Source organism: Cuculus canorus, chromosome 5, assembly GCF_017976375.1.
Source record: "Cuculus canorus isolate bCucCan1 chromosome 5, bCucCan1.pri, whole genome shotgun sequence".
Taxonomy (NCBI): Eukaryota; Metazoa; Chordata; class Aves; order Cuculiformes; family Cuculidae; genus Cuculus; species Cuculus canorus.
The window spans coordinates 3307554-3326333 of NC_071405.1; the positions used below are offsets into that span (position 1 = coordinate 3307554).

At 52.5% G+C, this 18780-nt stretch overlaps 1 protein-coding gene across 1 annotated transcript; it reads left to right on the plus strand.

Annotated features, from left to right (window-relative positions):
• The first annotated feature begins 123 nt into the window (after positions 1 to 123).
• On the plus strand, positions 124 to 17988 carry GPR137C (G protein-coupled receptor 137C). The gene is made up of 7 exons (XM_054068672.1): positions 124 to 595; positions 7794 to 7837; positions 9627 to 9855; positions 13452 to 13601; positions 14147 to 14269; positions 14358 to 14473; positions 15188 to 17988. Exons 1-7 carry the CDS (start codon positions 242 to 244, stop codon positions 15357 to 15359), a joined length of 1188 nt encoding a protein of 395 aa, XP_053924647.1. The 5' UTR covers positions 124 to 241; the 3' UTR covers positions 15360 to 17988.
• Positions 17989 to 18780: the final 792 nt, after the last annotated feature.

Below are 18780 nucleotides of genomic sequence, written 5' to 3' on the forward strand. Positions count from 1 at the left end.
GCGCAAAGCGAGCGCCTCAAATGATCGCGCTCAGCTGATTGTCCCCGGCAGAGTTGTTTGGCGGGCGGCGGGCGGGCCGTGCAGCCAGGAGGGCGGGCGAAAAAAAAGGAGAAGCGGCGGTGGTTGAGGAGGAGGAGGAGGGGGGGGGCGCTCCTTTTTGTCGCATGGGGGTCTCCATCTGGGATTAAAGCGAGGGCAAAGCGGGTGTGCGTTGGATGGGCCGGTGCCTCCCCGCTGCCCCATGAGCTCGACGACGGCGGGGGCGGCCCTGGGTGAGGGGCCCGCCGTGCCCTACGCGGTGGAGCTGGGTCTGACCGTGCTGCACACGGCGCTCTACGCCGCCCTCTTCCTTTTCGCCTACCTGCAGCTCTGGCTGCTCCTCTACTACCGAGAGCGGCGGCTGAGCTACCACACGCTCTGCCTCTTCCTCTGCCTGCTCTGGGCAGCCCTCAGGACCACCCTCTTCTCCTTCTACCTGCAGAACTCCCTGCAGGGTCTCCGCCTCCAGCAGCCCTTTGCCCACTGGCTCCTCTACTGCCTGCCCGGCTGCCTCCTCTTCTCCAGCCTCTGCCTCCTCAACCTCTATTTCGCCGAGGTAAGCGCTTAAGGGAGGAGGGGAGACGCCAAACCCACACCCTGAGGGGGGGTAAAACCTCCTCTTCAGCCGCCTCAGCGAACGTGGAGGTGCCCCAAAGGCAGAGCTTGAGGGGGGGGATGCTGAGAGGTCCTTGCTGGGTGTGGGGTTGGGAGACACAGGGGTTGTGCCCTACATCCAGGCTTTTTTGGGGGGTGGGACGTAGGGGTTATGCTCTGAATCCAGGCTTTTTTTAGGGGGTGGGAGACACAGGGGTTGTGCCCTGGATCCAGGCTTCTTTGGGGGGTAGGAGACACAGGGGTTGTGCCCTGGATCCAGGCTTCTTTGGGGGGTAGGAGACACAGGGGTTGTGCCCTGGATCCAGGCTTCTTTGGGGGGTAGGAGACACAGGGGTTGTGCCCTGGATCGAGGCTTCTTTGGGGGGTAGGAGACACAGGGGTTGTGCCCTGAATCCAGGCTTTTTTAGGGGGAGTGGGAGGTGCAGAGATGATGCCTTGAATCCAGGCTCTTAGAGGGGTGAGGGCAGGCACAGGGATTGTGCCCTGAATCCAGGCTCTTTTAGGGGTGGGAGGTGCAGAGATGATGCCCTGAATCCAGGCTTTTAGCGGGGGATGAGGGCAGGCACAGAGATTATGCCCTGAATCCAGGCAGTCACAGGGATTGTGCCCTGAATCCAGGCTCTTTTGGGGGTGGGAGATGCAGAGATTATGCTCTGAATCCAGGCTTTTAGGGAGGATGAGGGCAGGCACAGAGGTTGTGCCCAGAATCCAGGCTTTGGGGGGGGATGGGAGGCACAGGGATTATGCCCTGAATCCAGGCAGGCATAGGGATTGTGCCCTGAATCCAGGCTTTTTGAGAGGTGGGAGGTACTGAGATTATGCCCTGAATCCAGGCAGGCACAGGGATTGTGTCCTGAATCTAGGCTTTTTGGGGGTTATGAGGCACAGAGATTATGCCCTGAATCCAGATTTGGGGAAGGGGGGGGGGGAGGCACAGGGATGATGCCCTGAATCCAGACTTTGGAAAAGGGGGTGGGGTGGGATGGGGGAGGATTGAGCCAAAAGTGTGTCCTGAATCCCAACCCCAGGGTAGGTGGGATGTAGGGGACACCCTGAAGGCAAGCTCCAAGGGGTGGTACGGAATAGGGCAGAAACATGCCCTGAATCTAGGATTGAGGGGGTTACCAAGATGTGCCCTGCTCCTGTGTGGGGCTTTTCCCCCTTTTCAGCCCTCCGAGGGGTGGCAGAGCCAGGAGGGCCTCTCGGGAGACTGCTTTGCATCCTTTTTTAATTGATTCCCGTTCTCTAAAGGGGACCAGAAAGTGGCAGCAGCAGGGGCTGCTTTGGCCTGGAGTGAAGCCAACCATTACGTCACCAGCCAGAGCCTCTTCTGCTATTGTTGCTGCGCTCCCTCCTTCTCTCCATCTCTCCGCTCTGAACCGGGCTTGTTGTTCTGCAGCTTCTCAGACAAAAAAAAAAGAACCCCTCAGATCCCTCTGCCTCCTTAGACAACAGTCTGGGGCTGGAGAGGTGGGCCCCTTCCTAGCACAAAGATCACGACTGGGACGGTGCAGAGCTGCTTCTTGTTGTTGCTAAGCTGTGTTCCCCCTTTTCTGTGTTCCCCATCACTTGTTTTGTATGTTTTTTATCCTTCTTTCTCTAGTCCTTTCACTTGTCTTTTCTCTTTTAAAGCCTTGGCTCTCCTCCCCACCTCCTCCTCTTGTGACTCTTTCGTTTCTGCTCCAGTTTCTCCCGAGCAAGCCCTTTGCTTCCCTGCCTCCCGGTTTGGTGACTTGTTTCATAAATAGGCAGTACTTTCCTTCCAGCTTTGTTGTTGTTGTTCAGATTCTTTGCTCTGCAGCTCTCAGCTGTTCGCCAGCCTCACAAAGGAATCGCTAACACACAGCGAAATCGCTCCATCGCTCCGATGTGTCACCGCTGGGAGTTATGATTTCATTTTCCCGAGGACATCAACATTCACATGATAACGTGAGACTTGGAGCGGTGGGGTTGTTCAGCTGTTTTGGTTCTTCCCTCTCTGACACAAACACCTGGAAGCTGGGGTAAAACTGCCCATTGGGAAAGCTGTCGGTGTTAGACGTGCTGCCGATCGAGTGGCAGCAAAATTAACAAATGGTGCATAGTGTACATAATCTCTCTTGTCTGTTAAAGAGAGCCTGACCTACCCATTGCTCCAACCAGAACATGTTTTGTGTTCCTTGAAAGGCAAGCTAAGGAAAGGATCCTATATTCCGGTGCTACGAAGGGGCTGGATTTCTGTTTTTCCTCCAAGTCAGTGGACTTTGTGGCAGATTTGCCTCTTTGTAGCCTTAGAGTCATGAATTTGTTTGGGTTGGCAAGGATCTCAAAGCCCATCCAGTTCCACCCCCTGCCATGGGCAGGGATGCCTTCCACTGGACCAGGTTGCTCCAAGGCTAATCCAACCTGGCCTGGAACACCTCCAGGGATGGGGCAGCTACTACTTCCTTGGGCAACCTGTTTGAGTGCCTCACGTTCTTAAAAGGCTCCTTTAAAGAGTGGCGAAGTAAACTCAAATAGGTTCTCACAATATCTGTTTTTCAGTGGAGTCTGGCTGAATACACTCCACTTCTTTCTCCTTGAAGACCTAGAGCCAAGGGAAATCCTGTCTGAGGAAATAAGAGCTCAGAATCTAGAGTGGGGAAGGATAAAATGACTTATTGAAATGGGTGTGCGTGCCGAGTTACGGAGAGGATGTGACACTTGGCTGTCTCAGGCAGAATGGGTGTCCACCATCTCGTGGTGTTTGTGAGTGATCTGTGTGATCTGTGAGGTGGTGAAGGTGGCAGCTCCAGAGGCTGGGAGAAGGTGTAGCTAAGCGAAGTGAAAGCCTTTGGTGCTTTTCTGGCTTTCATTTTAATGAAAGAAATGATGCTGAGTGGCAATATTTGCCCTCCTGTGATTGGGCTGATAAAACAAGCTCATCCCTCTCTAAACAGAGGGTGCCGCATGCTGGTGGTGGCTTAGCTGTGTTCAGTGCTTCTCTTGAAGCACTCGGGGCGTAATTAAACAAGAACTGTCACTACCTGGAGGAAGGAGAGTAGCTACGGTTGCGACCACAGCAACTGAGCTGAAGTGGCCCAAGATCTAGAGGTGACTGGTATGTTTATGAGTGACTTCAAGAAGAACCTGCTGTGGAGGGCTTATCCGTTCCCTGTTCTTCAGGGCCAGTTGGTAGCAACCTGTAGAAGGGCATTGGGCTTCTGCCGCTCTGTGGGTGTCATCCTGCTCTGGTATGTCCTCAGATAAAAGCACAAGCTGCCGCTGTGCAGAAGGGCTGGCTAATTGTCTTTGTACACAGAGCCTCCTTTGTGGAGATGCTGGAGAAATGGCATCTGTCAAAACACAGACCATGTTTTCTTCAAATAACATAGCACTGAAGCTAATCTTGCTGGATTTAAGATGCTCTTTGGGCTACGGATGCTGCAAGCTGAGGATGAAATGGCGCTGGGTGAGGGAAAGAGCTCCAGGAAACACCAAAAATCCATGGAGTGCTGGCATTATTTTGCATTCCAAGCTGTTCCGGGGCTGAAATTCAGACTCGTGGAATTGCCTAGTGTTCTGTTCTGTGGCATGAGGGTATCTTCTTCCTATCCCCTCCTGGCTCCTGAAATTCCTGAGAGGATATGGAGTCCTGACAAAATGTATGTGATGCTTATGTGGTGGTGACAGGGTTTGGGTTTTTTTGCCACTGCCTTGTTTCCACTTGGAACATCCACAGGTGTGTAATGCCTTTTGATTGTGAGCATCGCTTCCTTTCTGCTTTGTTTTGTCAATGAGTTCCTTTCCAGGAAATCTGGAGTTCACTGTACATCAGGTGAGAATTCCTCAGATCTTGCCCCAAAAAGGCAGAACAATGGCTCAGATATCCAACCCAGGATGCTCTTCTGCCTTTCCTTTGGAATAGCTCCTCTGCTGCCAGCTAGACATCTCCTAGAGTCATGCTAAGTAATTCTCCAGAGTCTGCCAACTCTGCTTTCCCCCAGGTCATCGTCAGGAGAACAGCACAGGGAAATGCAGCCACAACAACCTCCATCTTGACCCTTTCAAAGACCTTCTTGAGCACTTGGCATCCTTGCCTCACTTGAGAGTCAGCAACTGTGTGCAAGGATGAGTAAGGCCTTCTGCTGGAGTCCGGCAGGCTGCTCCGCCAGACTGGCGTGGCCACAACCCTTAACCTGTCTGGGCTACTCTAAGTGCTCCATCTGATTAGGTGACATCAGCCTCTTTCATCCCTCACTGCTCTAATTGCACTGGAGCAGACATGCATGGAAGGAGCATCCAGCCATTTGTCCCTGCTGTCCTGTATAGAATCGTAGAATCTCTTGGTTGGAAAAGACCTTTGAGATTATAAGTCCAACCGTACCTGTCCACTACTAAACCAGATCCCTGAGCACCTCATCTACCTGTCTTTTAAACACCTTCAGGGATGGAGACTCCACCACCTCCCTGGGCAGCCTCTGCCAGGGCCTGAGAACCCCTTCTGTGAAGGAGTTTTTCCTAATATCTAATATGAATCTCCCCTGGTGCAGCTTGAGGCTATTTCCTTTCATCCTGTCGCTCCTTACTTGGGAGAAGAGGCCAGCACCCTCCTCTCTACAAGGTCCTTTCAGGCAGTTGTAGACTGCAACAGTGTCTCCCCTCAGCCTCCTCTTCTACAGGCCAAACAACCCCCGTTCCTGCAGCTGCTCCTCGAAAGACTTGTATCTTCCTTGCCTTCTCAGCTGGAAAACTGGAAAGAGCCTCTATCCATTCTTTCACTCTTTCTCCTTCCTTGTCTAGGAGACATCTAGCACATATGGTAGGGAGGGACAGCTGGTAAGGGGTCACTTAAAACTGGTCCATCCCATAGCTGATGATTCCTATGGGTCCCACACTTCCTGAATGAACAGGTGGCCAAACTGGTGACCAGATATTCCAGGAAATTGGGGTACATGCCAGTTACACCTTGTGTTTATGATGGCGTAGGATGATCTTGGTATTAGAGGGGATGGTGAGAGATCTTCTTCATGGATAGCTCCAGCTCTTCTCCTGAGGGGCAGGTGGGGGCTTGGACACTTGTTATGGGATATACTCCCAAAATAGTTCATGCTCTGCTCCGATGCTTGGTGCTGAACACCTGTGAGAGAAGCCATCTGTCTGTGGATGCTCCTGCAACTGAGCGAGGGCTGTGTTCACATCAATGTAGGACATGGTTATGTCTTGAAATGTTTTCCTGTGAGGGTGGGGAGGCCCTGGCCCAGGTTGTCAAGAGCAGTGGTGGCTGCCCCATCCCTGGAGGTGTTGAAGGCCAGGTTGGATGGGGCTTGGAGCCCCTGATCCAGTGGGAGGTGTCCCACTCCACGGCAGGGGGAGTGGAACTGGATGAGCTTTAAGGTCGCTTCCAACTCAAACCATTCTGCGATTGAATCTGGGGAGGCCAAACTCATGATTTCTTTGTGGAGCAGTAGAGGCTTTGATTCCATCAGACAATGCAAAGTTTCTGGCTCTTCTGGATCTTTCAGATCTGCTGCAAATGGCTGTTCCAAGACCAAGCTGAGGTGCTGTCTGAGGCTCAGTGTTAGGGCTGAGGTCCTGGCTTGTGCAGGTACGGAATGTGATCCATAGAGCTATCTGTGGGACACAGAGTCTGTCACTTGTCTGCTCTTAGCGACTGTCACACCTCCAGGACACCTTTCTAATGATGAACATGTGTCTTGATGCCCTGTAGGAGGGCTTCCAAATGCTTGGAGCTACTATAATGAACCAGAGAACCCTCAAATCCTGAAATGTCTCTGGAAATCTTGTCGGTAGGAGCCTGGTTTCTGCAGCTTGGGTGCCATTGCTGCCTCGGTGCTGACTGGAAGGCAGGAGCCAAGAAATCCCATCAGAGTGAAAGGTGACTAAGGGTGCCTTATCGGAGATGAATGTCCTGGAAGCTGACAGGGAGGGCTCCTGTAGAAGCAGTGAAACATCACCTCTGCGGTGATGCCACAGTGACCTTGTGCTGACCACAAGTACCTGTCTGCTGGAGCTACCTGGATGGCTGCCTCTTCCCAAGTTCTTTCAAGTCTCTGATCAGAACATGAGCGTTGCTTGAGGCTGAATGCAACCTGCAGCTCTAGGATCTTTCCTGGTGGGGTCTGCACCAGGGTCTGTGTTTTTCACAGGAGAAAACCTGGTTCCTGCTATGGCTGCGCTGAATCAATGCGTAACAAGTGAGTTCATGTAGTCCTAGCAGTGTCCTGCTTTCTTGCTCCTTGTTCTGACCATGCGTGTGCACCAGCTACCTGTCTCTTGCAGCGGGATTGCTGAGCTGGGGCTGGGCGCCTTCCAAAGCTGTCCATATGTCCTCAGTTTAGAAGTCCTGCCCTTGTGCGCTTCAGCAGGAGCTGCTCTTCAGCCCAAAGGGACATGAGCCTCATCCGCGGCGTTAGAAGAAGGGCGCTGTAGGGCTGCTGGGATGTCAGCTGATGGTTCTCCAGCCTTCCTGACCTAAATGGCTGGGGAGCAGGCATGGCTTCAGTACCTGCAGTTTGAGGAGAGGCCGGTGAGCCCTTGCTTTGTGTGATGAGGAGGTCTGCAGAACCCAGATCCATTCTTGACCGTCCACCTTGGAGGACTTTCTACCACCTCAGAGCTACTGTTCAGGTGTATTTGGCCTTCAAGCCTCTTCAGGGTGGAGGAGCTGTGAGCTCCAAATGCTTGTTACAGCCTGCAGGTCCATAATCCAATACCAGAGGGCTGGTTTAGGTCAGCTGTTTGTCTTGAAGTGGCCTTCTATAACCAGAAAATCGAGCATGATTGGGATCCTAAAGTATGCAGCATAGAAGACTGGGCGAATTAGATGCATTTTTGCATGATCTTAATGACTACTGAGTGCTAAACTCTCTGCTTTTCTTGAGGTCCTTACATGTGGTCTTAGCGTCCTTGACACATACGGGATATTAAGTATGTTTTTCCCTACTGGGCATCTATGTTTGGGCTTGGATCTTGCAGGAGAAGGAACAAAAGTTGTTCTTGCAGGTGGGTCCTGTGCCAGACTTGGTGCTAAGCGATAATCCAGAGTCCATTAGGAGGTCTAATGGGATGCTCTCTCTCTGCTGATGTGTGTGTCTTTACTAAGCTTAAAGGAGAATTGTAGGTCACGTTCAATAATGCTGTGCAAATCTTTCCCCTAGGTCATATTCAAAGTGAAATGTGCAGCTGAATTCAACAAGTACAAGTAAGTGATGCTTCTCTAATGTTGCCTTCAAAGCTGGGTTAAGGTGAACTTGGGCTGCAGTGCTGGGAATGGGAGCTCCAGAACCCAAAGACTGAGCCCTTCCCAACTGTGCTCTGACAAAGGATGGATGCTGTGCCTTGGAGCAGGACTGGGAGTTCCAGGGGTCCCACGGAAGGTGAAGCCTATGCCGTGTGCCTCCATATGAGGGTAGGGAGGCTCTGCAAAGGGATCTGAACAGGCTGGACCACTGGGCTGAGACCAATGGGATGAGGTTTAACAAGGCCAAATGCCGGGTCCTGCACTTGGGGCACAACAACCCCATGCAGTGCTACAGACTGGGGGAAGAGTGGCTGGAGAGCTGCACGGAGGAGAAGGACCTGGGGGTGTTGGTTGACAGTGGCTGAACATGAGCCAGCAGTGTGCCCAGGTGGCCAAGAAGGCCAATGGAATCTTGGCTTGGATCAGAAATGGGGTCACCAGCAGGTCCAGGGAGGTGATTCTCCCTCTGTACTCGGCACTGGTGAGACCGCACCTCGAATACTGTGTTCAGTTCTGGACCCCTCACCACAAGAAGGATGTTGAGGCTCTGGAGTGTGTCCAGAGAAGAGCAATGAAGCTGGTGAGGGGCTGGAGAACAAGTCTGACGAGGAGCGGCTGAGAGAGCTGGGGTTGTTTAGCCTGGAGAAGAGGAGGCTGAGGGGAGACCTTATTGCTCTCTACAACTACCTGAAAGGAGGTTGTGGAGAGGAGGGAGCTGGGCTCTTCTCCCCAGTGACAGAGGACAGGACAAGAGGGAATGGCCTGAAGCTCCGCCAGGGGAGGTTCAGGTTGGATATCAGAAAAAAATTCTTCACAGAAAGAGTCATTGGGCACTGGCAGAGGCTGCCCAGGGAGGGGGTCGAGTCACCTTCCCTGGAGGCGTTTAAGGAACGGGTGGATGAAGCGCTGAGGGACATGGTTTAGGGAGTGTTAGGAATGGTTGGACTCGATGATCCAGTGGGTCCTTTCCAACCTGGTGATTCTGTGATTCTGTGATATCTCATCAGCGTCCCAGTAGCAGTGCTGCTAGCAAAGCAGATGAACTCTCGCGGTCACTCCTAGACACAAGGAGGAAATTTTTCACAGTGAGGGTGGTGAGACCCTGGCCCAGGTTGCCCAGGGGAGTCATAGTTGCCCCAGCCCTGGAGGTGTTCAAGGCCAGGCTGGATGGGGCTTGGAGACCTTCATCCAGTGGGAGGTGTCCCTGCTCATGGCAGGGGGGCTTGAAATTAGATGGTCTTTAAGGTCCCTTCCAACACAAACCGTTCTGTGATTCCAAGCTGTCCCACACCAAGGGAAGAGGAGCAGATGAGGCTTGAGCAATAGGTGGGACCTGTGCTTGTGCAGCCGAGCCAGTTCCAGGGAAACCCACAACAGAAAATGCAAGCTCCAGTGGCTTTGGATAAAGAAATCTCTGTGGTTGTGATGACTCATAGCTTATTGACTGGAGTTAATGCGGAGCTAGAGCAACACTTAAAATCTGCAAGATAAGAACCTGACTGTCAGAAGATGAGTCTTGTAACTCATGACTACTTGTGCTGCTTGTGCATTTTGAGAGCAGCTCAAACAAACACTCTGCAGACTTGGGCTGTCAGTGGAACCACTGAAACTTGCTGGAATGTCTCATCTCCATAGCAAGCAAAGCACTGGGCATGCTGGGAGGTCCTTTTAGCTCATGAGATGGGAGAGGGGTGGGGAATGACCCCAGAATGCGTGACTTGAACTCCATTTTTCCCCTTCTTCTCTCTAGGGTCCTGTTGTATCTGGGCTCCATGTTTACCAGCCTCCTCTTCTTAGTTGTCAACTTAGCTTGTGCAATGTTAATCCATGGTGAAGTCCCGGAGAGCCAGCTGAGGTGGACAGTCCTTGCCCGTGCCCTGGTCAACGACAGCCTCTTCATCCTCTGTGCCATCTCGCTGGCGTGCTGCATGTGCAAACTGGGAAAGATGTCTTCAGCGAACGTCTACCTCGAGTCTAAGGTAGGAAAAGGCCTTGTCAGCCACACTGGAACTGCACAGTCATCAGCTGGATCTGTGTGTGTGTCCCTGCCCGCGGCAGGGGCTTGAAACTGGATGATCTTTAAGGCCCCTTCCAACCCAAACCCTTCTATGGTTCATTCTACTCGGAGCAATGCTGACCTGGTTGCACGGAAGCTACGCTTAATCATGGAATGGTTTGGGTTGGAAGGACCTCAAAGCCCATCCAGTTGCACCCCCTGCCATGGGCAGGGACACCTCCCACTGGATCATGTGGCTCAAAGCCTCATCCAAGCTGGCCTTGAACACCTTCAGGAAGGGAGTGTCCATGACTTCCCCGGGCAACCTGGGCCAGGGCCTCACCACCCTCATAGTGAAAAATTTCTTCCTAATATCTAATCTAAGTCTTCCCCTTCCAATTTGAAGCCATTCCCCCTCATCCTATCGCTCCAGGCCCTTGTAAATGGCCCCTCCTCACCTTTTCTGCAGCCCTGAAGAGGTACTAGAAGGCTGCTTTAAGGTCTTCTCTCCTCCAGGCTGAACAACCCCTACTCTCTCAGCCTGTCCTCTTAGCAGAGGTGCTCCAGCCCTCAGATCATCTTTGTGATCTCCTCTGGAGTTGTTCCAACAACTCCATATCCTTATGTTGGGGATTCCAGAACTGGACACTCTTGCTGAAATACTCCTCCCAGTGTAGAGGTGGCAGATCTTGAACTCCTCCCTCTAGGAAGTGCATGCTTCTCCTGTAGGAATGAATTATCCTCCATGTTTTTAGGGAAATTCATTCTCTGTAGCTTTGCTGGCACTGCAGGAGACTTTTGAGCTTCTTGATGCTTTTCTGGTGTAGAAGTACAATTTGGGGTTTGACTGAAAGAGAGGGTTCTCTAAGCGGTTTCTGCCCTTTATTGTCACAAAGGAGAGGGGATTCTGCAGAGTGGAAATAGCTCTGGCAGGTGCGTAACACAGTTCTCTGCAAAGGGGAGCCCCTCACAGTCCAGCTTTAGCTGCCACTGCTCATCAGTCCTAGATAGAATGAGCATCTTGGAAGAGAAGGTTCTACCCCAAGGCAAAGGGACCAATGAGCTGCCTGGCTCTCGTACCTTGAGCTATCTTTTCCCAGTAGTACAGCTCCTCACCTCATGCTCCGAATCCCCTCTTTCCAGGTGTCAGAAGATGGGGCTCTCTGCTGCAGAGCCCTTGTTTCCACTTCACCCTCAACTGGGTGAATATATTGGGGTTAAAGCGCTGCTGTGTCTGGTCCAGGTAAGGGGCTGCCTGGAGTCTGGTGCTCCTGGAGGCTGTTAGATGCCTGTCCCCCTCCTCCGGAAGAGGAGAACAAGCCACCTGGCAGCAGACACCATTACAAAGACATTCTAGATCCAGACAAGTGTCTTGCACTGGCTGGAGGCATCTCCTTGCTCCTCAGCAGACCATGGCTGTGGTCCACTGCCTCTTTTAGAGAGGACATCTGAGTGGGTGGCCAGAGTTCTGCTGTCAAAGCTGAAGCTCAGGCTTTTTGTAGGAGAAATCTGGGTTTCTCTAGCAGTGTAGAGCACGGGCAGTGGCTCAGAATCCAGGGCTCTCGTGATAGCTGCTCATAGAGGCTGGAGGTTGCAGCTCGGTGATCTCAAGTGAGACAGGAGCCATGACTAAGCTGAGAACCTGCTCACATCCCTGCTTGCATGGGCCAGGTACCAGCTCTGACTGGCTCTGGACACTAATTAACTTATCGAGTGGTAGTTTTCGAACTCGGTGACTTCCTCTAGTTGTGCGCCTGAGGCTGCCTGTAGGGCTGTGCTCTTGTTCAGCAGCTCCAGAGAAGCCCTGCTCCCAGGTTGAATTCCCAACCTGACCGTCTGGAAAAGGTCTCTTGCATTCAAATGCTGTCTCCCTTCCCTGCCTTGGGGGCATCCTCTGCCTTTGTGTTGTGGAGGAGCTGCGAAAATAGGGTGGGGATGAGCAGCAGGGTTACACAAATGCCTGAAAAGGCTGTCCTGCCTCCTGCACTCCAGCCTTGAACCTGCTGACTCCAAACAATACGGAGAGGCTGGAAGGGCTGGGCGAGACTGCTGCCTTCCCCGCAGGGAGGAAGGTTCATCTGACACTTGAGGAGGAGGCTGCTGCCAGATCCTGTACTGTGATCCTTGTCAGCCAGAGACTTCACGTCATAGAATTGTCAAGGTTGGAAAAGATCTCTCTACTCGCCCAGTCCAACCATCAGCCCAACACCACGGTGCCTAATAAGCTACATCCCCAAGAGCTACATCTGCATGCTTTTTTAACCCCTCCAGGGATGGAGACTCCACCACTGCCCTGGGCAGCCTCTGCCAGGACTTCACTGATCTTTCTGTAAAGGCATTTTTCCTGATATCCAATCTAAACTTCCCATGGTGCAGCTTGAGGCCATTTCTTCTCATCCTATCGCTTCTTACTTGGGAAAAGAAACCAGCACCCACCTCACCACAACCTCCTTTCAGGTAGTTGTAGAGACCGATGAGGTCTCCCTTTTCTTGTGACTTTGCTTCACTGGCTTTTCTGCCTCTTATTCCGCTGTCTGGAATGGCGAGGGCTTGGCTCCCAGCGCTAGAGCAGCCTGTGTTCTTGAGGTGGTGTCACAGGCTTGTCTGTTAGCAGCACTTCCATGCTGACTCTTCCAAGATGGTCTTAAGCAAGCACTGTAAAGCTAGGAAGGTAGAGCTAGCAGAGCCATAGCTTGGATGTGGACCAGGTCAGTGGGATGTGCTTCCCGAGCAGATGGCCTCTCCAATCACAAAGGCAAATCAGCTGCTGAGATGTTTGTCTACCCTTACTGGCTTCTGCTGCCCCATAACTTGGCTACCAGTAGCTCTTAAAGGCTTCACGGGTGTATTTAGTGAAGAAATGGAGACACTTGCAGATCTTCACTTGGATTCCTCTCCTGTGGCTTAGCTGGCCAGGAAAGGTCAGTATCGTGGCCTTCAGGTACCTCACAAAGCTGTCGCATCTGAAACGCTGTGGAGAAAGCTGTTCTTCATCAACAGAGGAGGTCCTGCAGCATCTGTCCACCTGCTGCTCTGCATACAGCAAAGCCTGGTCGCACAGCAGGGCTGGGGTTCAGGTGCTGGGTCTATTTTTGCCCTGTTCTCCAAGTTATCCACCTCAAATATTTGGGCTTCTTTCCTAAACAAACATTGTGTTTGGTGTCAGGGGTGCCTCCCTGCTGCAGGGTGAGCGAGCCAGGACACCTCTGCTGATCAGGGTGTGGAAGCAGCAAGATGCTTTTCCTAATGGCTGTTAGTTGGCCTTCTGGAGACTTCCACAGTGGGTGGGATAACATCTCTGAGGACCACTGGTTTGAAGCTGGCTGATAAGATCCTGAGGATGATGCTTCTGCGCTTTGAGTCTTCCCTGCTCCCTGGTGACACTGCCTGTATCGCTCCGCTCGTGCCATGAATGCATCACACGAGGAAGCTCTTAACCAGCTCTGAATATTTTAGCAGCAACACACAAATGTTTTAGGTCATTCTTGGTCTGCACAGTTTTGCTCGTATTTAAGCGGAGAGGGAATCGAAGCTCTGTAGGAAGGTCTGCATTAAACCTGTTCTTTCTTCCTGTTCTAGGGAACATCTGTCTGCCAGGCTATTCTTGTGGGATCTGTGGTTGCTCTGCTCTATTCCTCAAGGGCTTGCTATAACCTGGTAGCTGTGGCCATATCTCCAGACAATGTTCCTGGTCCTTTTAACTATGGCTGGGACAACCTTTCGGACAAGGTAAGTGTGGTAAGTGTCTGTGAGCCCAATTTGGAGCAGGTAAAGCAAAAGGCAGTTACTCCGCTGTCCTATGAGGGGATGTGTAGGTGAAAAAGAGACTGCTGTTCTGTTGGGTCCCCGGACAAGCTGGCTTTCTGCCTACAGAAGCCCTGCTCCACCAGAACAAGCCTGAATCTGATGACTTTCTGGTGACTTCTCCAGGAGGGATTCCCTGTTGTGCCCTTCAATTTTAGGCTGTCAACTCTTTTGGAGATAGGAGGAACCAGTCCACTAGAGCAGAAGAGCAATGCTTGATCAGGCGTGGCTGCGCGTAAGGGAGAGTCTCTGGTGTGGGGAGGAAGCTGATGGCACCCTGGTAGCACACTGGAAAGAACTGTATTGCTAAAACCAGCAGCAGCAGGCGGCTAAGGGTCACTGTTCTGGTTGAATTCTGCCTTCATAAGGGTTCCTCTGCATTCCTAGTTGGGTGCTGTGTCCAGCTTTGGGAGCTGTGTCATTGTGCTGATGACTGGGATCATTCAGAGAACTTTAACTTCTGTCCGCAGGCGCACGTGGAAGTGAGCAGTGAAGAATACGTGGTGTTTGGAGTGGTCCTCTTCCTCTGGGAGCTGGTGCCAACGACTTTTGTGGTGCTGTTCTTCCGAGCCCAGAGACTGAGTCAGAACTTGGTAGGTCTGAGGGAGCTGCTGTGGCTTGAGGAGCCCTGAGGTGCCTGTGCTGCAGCGTGGGATGGCCTAACTCCTTTCTCTTCGACAGATGCCGGCAGGGATGGTCAATAGCCACAGTTACAGCTCCAGAGCCTACTTCTTTGACAATCCGAGGCGCTACGACAGCGATGATGACTTGTCACGACTCGGGGCCAGGGAAGGAGGGTAAGAATTGTGTCGGGCAAGGGAAAGCACAGCTGCTGTTCTGCTGCCCAGTGTGGAAGCACAGAGCTCTTGGCTTCTGCTCTTGGGAAAAGCTGTGGTATAAGAGGCAATGTGGGCAAGGTGGATGAGGCAAGGAGCTCTCTGAGCTGGGTTTTTTCCTGCTCTGCCGCTCCCAAGGAGCTGTTTCTGTTAGAAGCAACTGGCTGTCAGAAGTGGGTATCACACTGGGTGCTCACAGCTGCCTACAGACAAGAGGTCTTGCTAGGATCCTTCCTCGGCTGTGGGGGCAGGGGGCTCTTAAATGACCTCCAGAGGAGTTTCTCCACTGGGAAGTGAGGGGTGGTGAAGTCCTGGGAGGAACGTGGTCTTTGGGAGCCACCTGGGACAAAGCTGTGTAGGAACACCTGACCATTCTTCCCACATCGGGTATCCCCTGGAAAACTGTAAGGGAAAAGCCGATGGCCCTGTCCCTGCCCAAGGGTTCAGTAGTTCTGGCTCTTTGACCAGTGTCATAGGCCTGGTGCTCTTCTCCTTGTGCCTCTTTTGTCAAAGCCAGGTTCCTTGGAGATGCTGTCATCTCATGGCCTGCTTCCACACCCTTGGATACCCTGATCAATGCTGGGAGCAGAAGTCTCTCCTGGCGGTGGAGATTGATTTAAGCCAAATTATTCTTCTCTAAGAGTCCATGTCTGGTTTTTCTGTCTCTCCTCCCAGCTTGGCCACCCCTCAGTGCTCTGGCTGCTATGGGTCCCTGGCTGGGAATGACAGCTACGCCGTGGGTCCCCACCTCAGTGGAACGGCTACAGACGGCGGCCCCTTGCTCTTTGCCGCGGGCGGCTCGGAGATGAATAATCACCATAGCTCATATCCTGTACCACAGAACTGAAGAGGCTGTGAGGGCCGTTTCTTCCCAGAAGTGGCATTCGTGTATAGGATTTGTAACCTGGTTTTCTCTTTCCTTCTTCCCCGAAGCATCTAACTCATCGACACAAACATTCCACTACCTGCAGCAGCCGTAAGCGGGACCGAGCCTACGGCTGCAGGCAGTAAAGCAAAAGAACTGTGACTTTTTAAGGTACCATTGTAGCAAAGTGAAGCTGAACTCTCTGGAAGCTTTTTTTCTTGGTCTGGTCTTCAAGATGTTGGCAGCTAAATGCACCAGAGCTTCCTCACTAGAAAAGAAACATCAAATGCATATTTGCACTTTTATCTGCACACGTGGAAGGAACGGATCTTGCTCAGGCTGGGCTTGGCCTGAGACTGTTCTAGTTACTCTTTTAATTGCACATCCATAGCTGGGAGAGGCACTGTCTTCCTGCAAAGACGTGTTCCGTGAAGTACTCTGCATCCTGACTCACTGGGGAGTGTGAAGCTCCGCTCACCGAGCATGTGGCGGGCAGGGCCTCCTGTGGTGAATGTTGAAGCGTACTGTGCCATATTCGCAGCCGGCGGGGCTCAGGCCTCTGGGATGAGTGTGGTCTTGCTCTGGCTGCTGGTCCTCGTTCTGCCTGCTTGCTGAATTGTCCCACCTAGGACCACGGGCTCCGAGCTTGAGCTCAAAGCATATCCTAGCAGAGGCCTGGAAGGGCATTAAGATCCCTGCATTATAACCACCTCACTTGCTTGTGGCGAAGGAAGAAGGCTGGCTCGTGCGGTAGCTGCTCTTGAGCAAGGGGGCAAGGCTTTATAGGCTCCTGCCTTCCGGGAAAGCTTGGAGCTGGTCAGCAGGAGCGTGTGTGCAGGAACATGCGTGGCCCAAAGCCCCTGTAGAACCAGCGCTGCTTTACCTGGTAGGGTGAGAGCGGCTTTGCTCCCTCCTCCTCCTCCCCCAGGGCCAGGTGCGCCCCTTCCCCTTCAGTATTAAATTGTGTTTAGCAGATAACAGAGTGCTTTAACCTGCGTGAATATGAACCAGTGGGGTCCCCCTGGGGTGCAGGAGGTGTCCATCTGCTTGTGGAGGCAAGAGGGAAGCAGCAGCAGGCGCTGCAGGATGTGGTCCTGGGCTCCAGGTTCTCTCCTGCTGTGGGCCTGGAGATCTCCCACCAGGGGAGGTGTACGTGGGCTTTGAGTGCTAGGTCAGCTGAGGAGGAGGTTTCTCTTGTCTCTTTTACCAAAACAGCCAAGTTCCTCCTGGCCTATAGCTCTGTTGGGCTCTTGGAGATGAGGCTTGATGTATTCCTGGCTTATTCCTGAGCCTGATAGGGGGAGGAGTGAAGCGGGTTTGGACACAGGCTTGGATGGAGGCACTAGTCTGGGGCAGGCAGCAGCTCTGACCTCTAGTGACAACCTGAACTGGAACTTTTAACCCCTCTGAAGCTGCTCCTGCTGCTCAGACCTGAGTCAGACACTTGAAGGATCCAGCAGGGGGGAAGGAATTCCCTGTGCATGGAGCTGTAAGGTCCTGGCTCTGGCGGTGGGACTGGTGGGACCTTGCAGCAGCCACAGCCTCCCCAGCCGTGTGCGAGAGAAACCCCCGGCACAGGAGCAGCCCTGGCCTCTCCTCACTTGCTGTGTGCTCACTAGAGTGGTCTGATCACCCTGTCACCACCCTTGATGCCACATCTCACCCTGAGAACACCCTATCCCTCTGCGGGGTCGGTGCTGGCTCATGGGCTTCTCCCTGCTGACCAACTTCGCTCTCACTGGCTCTGCTTCTTTTTGGAGAAGGCTCCTTGATGCCAACTTCCAGCACATCCCTCTTGCTCTAGTACTTGAACCAGAGAGCTCCAACCCTACCGGCCGGGGCTCTCCTGGCTGCTCTCCCTTGCGTGGCGTAAGGGACCTGTCTCCTCGCCTCGGCCGGGGGAGTGAAAATGGGTTGCTCCATCTCAATCACTGCTTGACTTATGGCAAAGCTCCTGAAGGACTTGGATGGGATGTGTTGCCCTTCCTCCTTCTCCCATAAGTCACCAAAGACGGTAGGTGACGTTAGTGGCCCCTGTTCTTGCTTAAATTCCGAAGCACTAGGAGCACTTTAAGTATTTCCTTTGGAGGGAAAGGAGTGTAGTGCAAAAAAAAAAAAAAAAGAAAAGAAAAAAAAAAGAAAAACAAGAAAATAATTAAAAAAATTAAAGAATTAAAGGGCTACAGGCTCCTTGTTCCTATTGCACTGAAGCACACAGCAACACTACGATCTTCCTGGCGTTCGGACGGCAGGTCGGGGTGGTGAGTCTCGTTGCTAATGTACTCGTGAGCGACTGGCAAAGCGTTTTGGTTCAATTCCTTTGTACGGATGGCCATTAATTTCCAAACTCTGCCTCTGCTCCTGCTGGGGCCGGTCCCGTGTTTTACTGAAGTAATTTATAGCGGAGAAGTACAATGACTTTTTTAATGCATAGTTGCCTTTCATTAAACTTTCTTTTTTGTTGTTGTTGTTTTTTTTTGATATGGTTTAACAGTGTTTTGGCTTTGCAGTCAGGCGGCAGCTGGCTGCAACAGGAAGCTGTGGCCAATGAATGTACCTATTTGTTCTTCACTAAACTGTAATCAAGCACTACTCTGTTGAAATTAAAACAAAAAAAGACTTGCTGTGCTGGGTTGCTGGAGGCCTGGCTGTGTTTTGCTCCTGCTGTCCCTTGTGTCCCGGCTGGGGGCTCTGTGCCAGCACAAGACCCTGCACCACTGCCTGGATGTGTCTGGTAACTCATGACGGTTCTCCTTGGTGGGCTCCACAGGCTGAGTTGGATGCAATAGAGCTCAGTCATAGAATAGTTTGGGTTGGAAGGGACCTTAAAGCCCATCCAGTTCCAACCCTCTGTGATGGGCAGGGATACCTCCCACTGGCTCAGGCTGCCCAAGGTGCATCCAACCTGGCCTTGAGCACCTCCAGGGATGGGGCAGCCACAACCTACCTGGGCAACCTGTTCCAGGGCCTCCCCACTCTCATTGTGAAGAATTTCTTCCTGATGTCCAGCCTAAATCTGTCCCTCTCCAGTTTACACCCATTGCCCCTTGTCCTCTCCCCACAAGCCTTTGTGATCAGCCCCTCTCCAGCTTTCTTGTAGCCCCTTCAGGTACTGGAAGGTCACTGTAAGGTCTCCTCAGAGCCTTCTCTTCTCCAGGCTGAACAACCCCAACTCTCTCAGCCTGTCCTCATAGCAGAGGTGCTCCAGCCCTCAGATCATCTTTGTAGCCTCCTCTGGACCCCATTCGAACAGTTCCATATCCTTCTTATGTTGAGGATTCAGGAACGGGACACAATATTCCAGGTGAGGTCTCACAACAGCAGCGGCTTGGCTGGAGCTCAGGCTGCATCATCCTGCGCAGCAGCGCTTGCCTGCACACGTGTTTTTGGGGGGAGGCAGCGT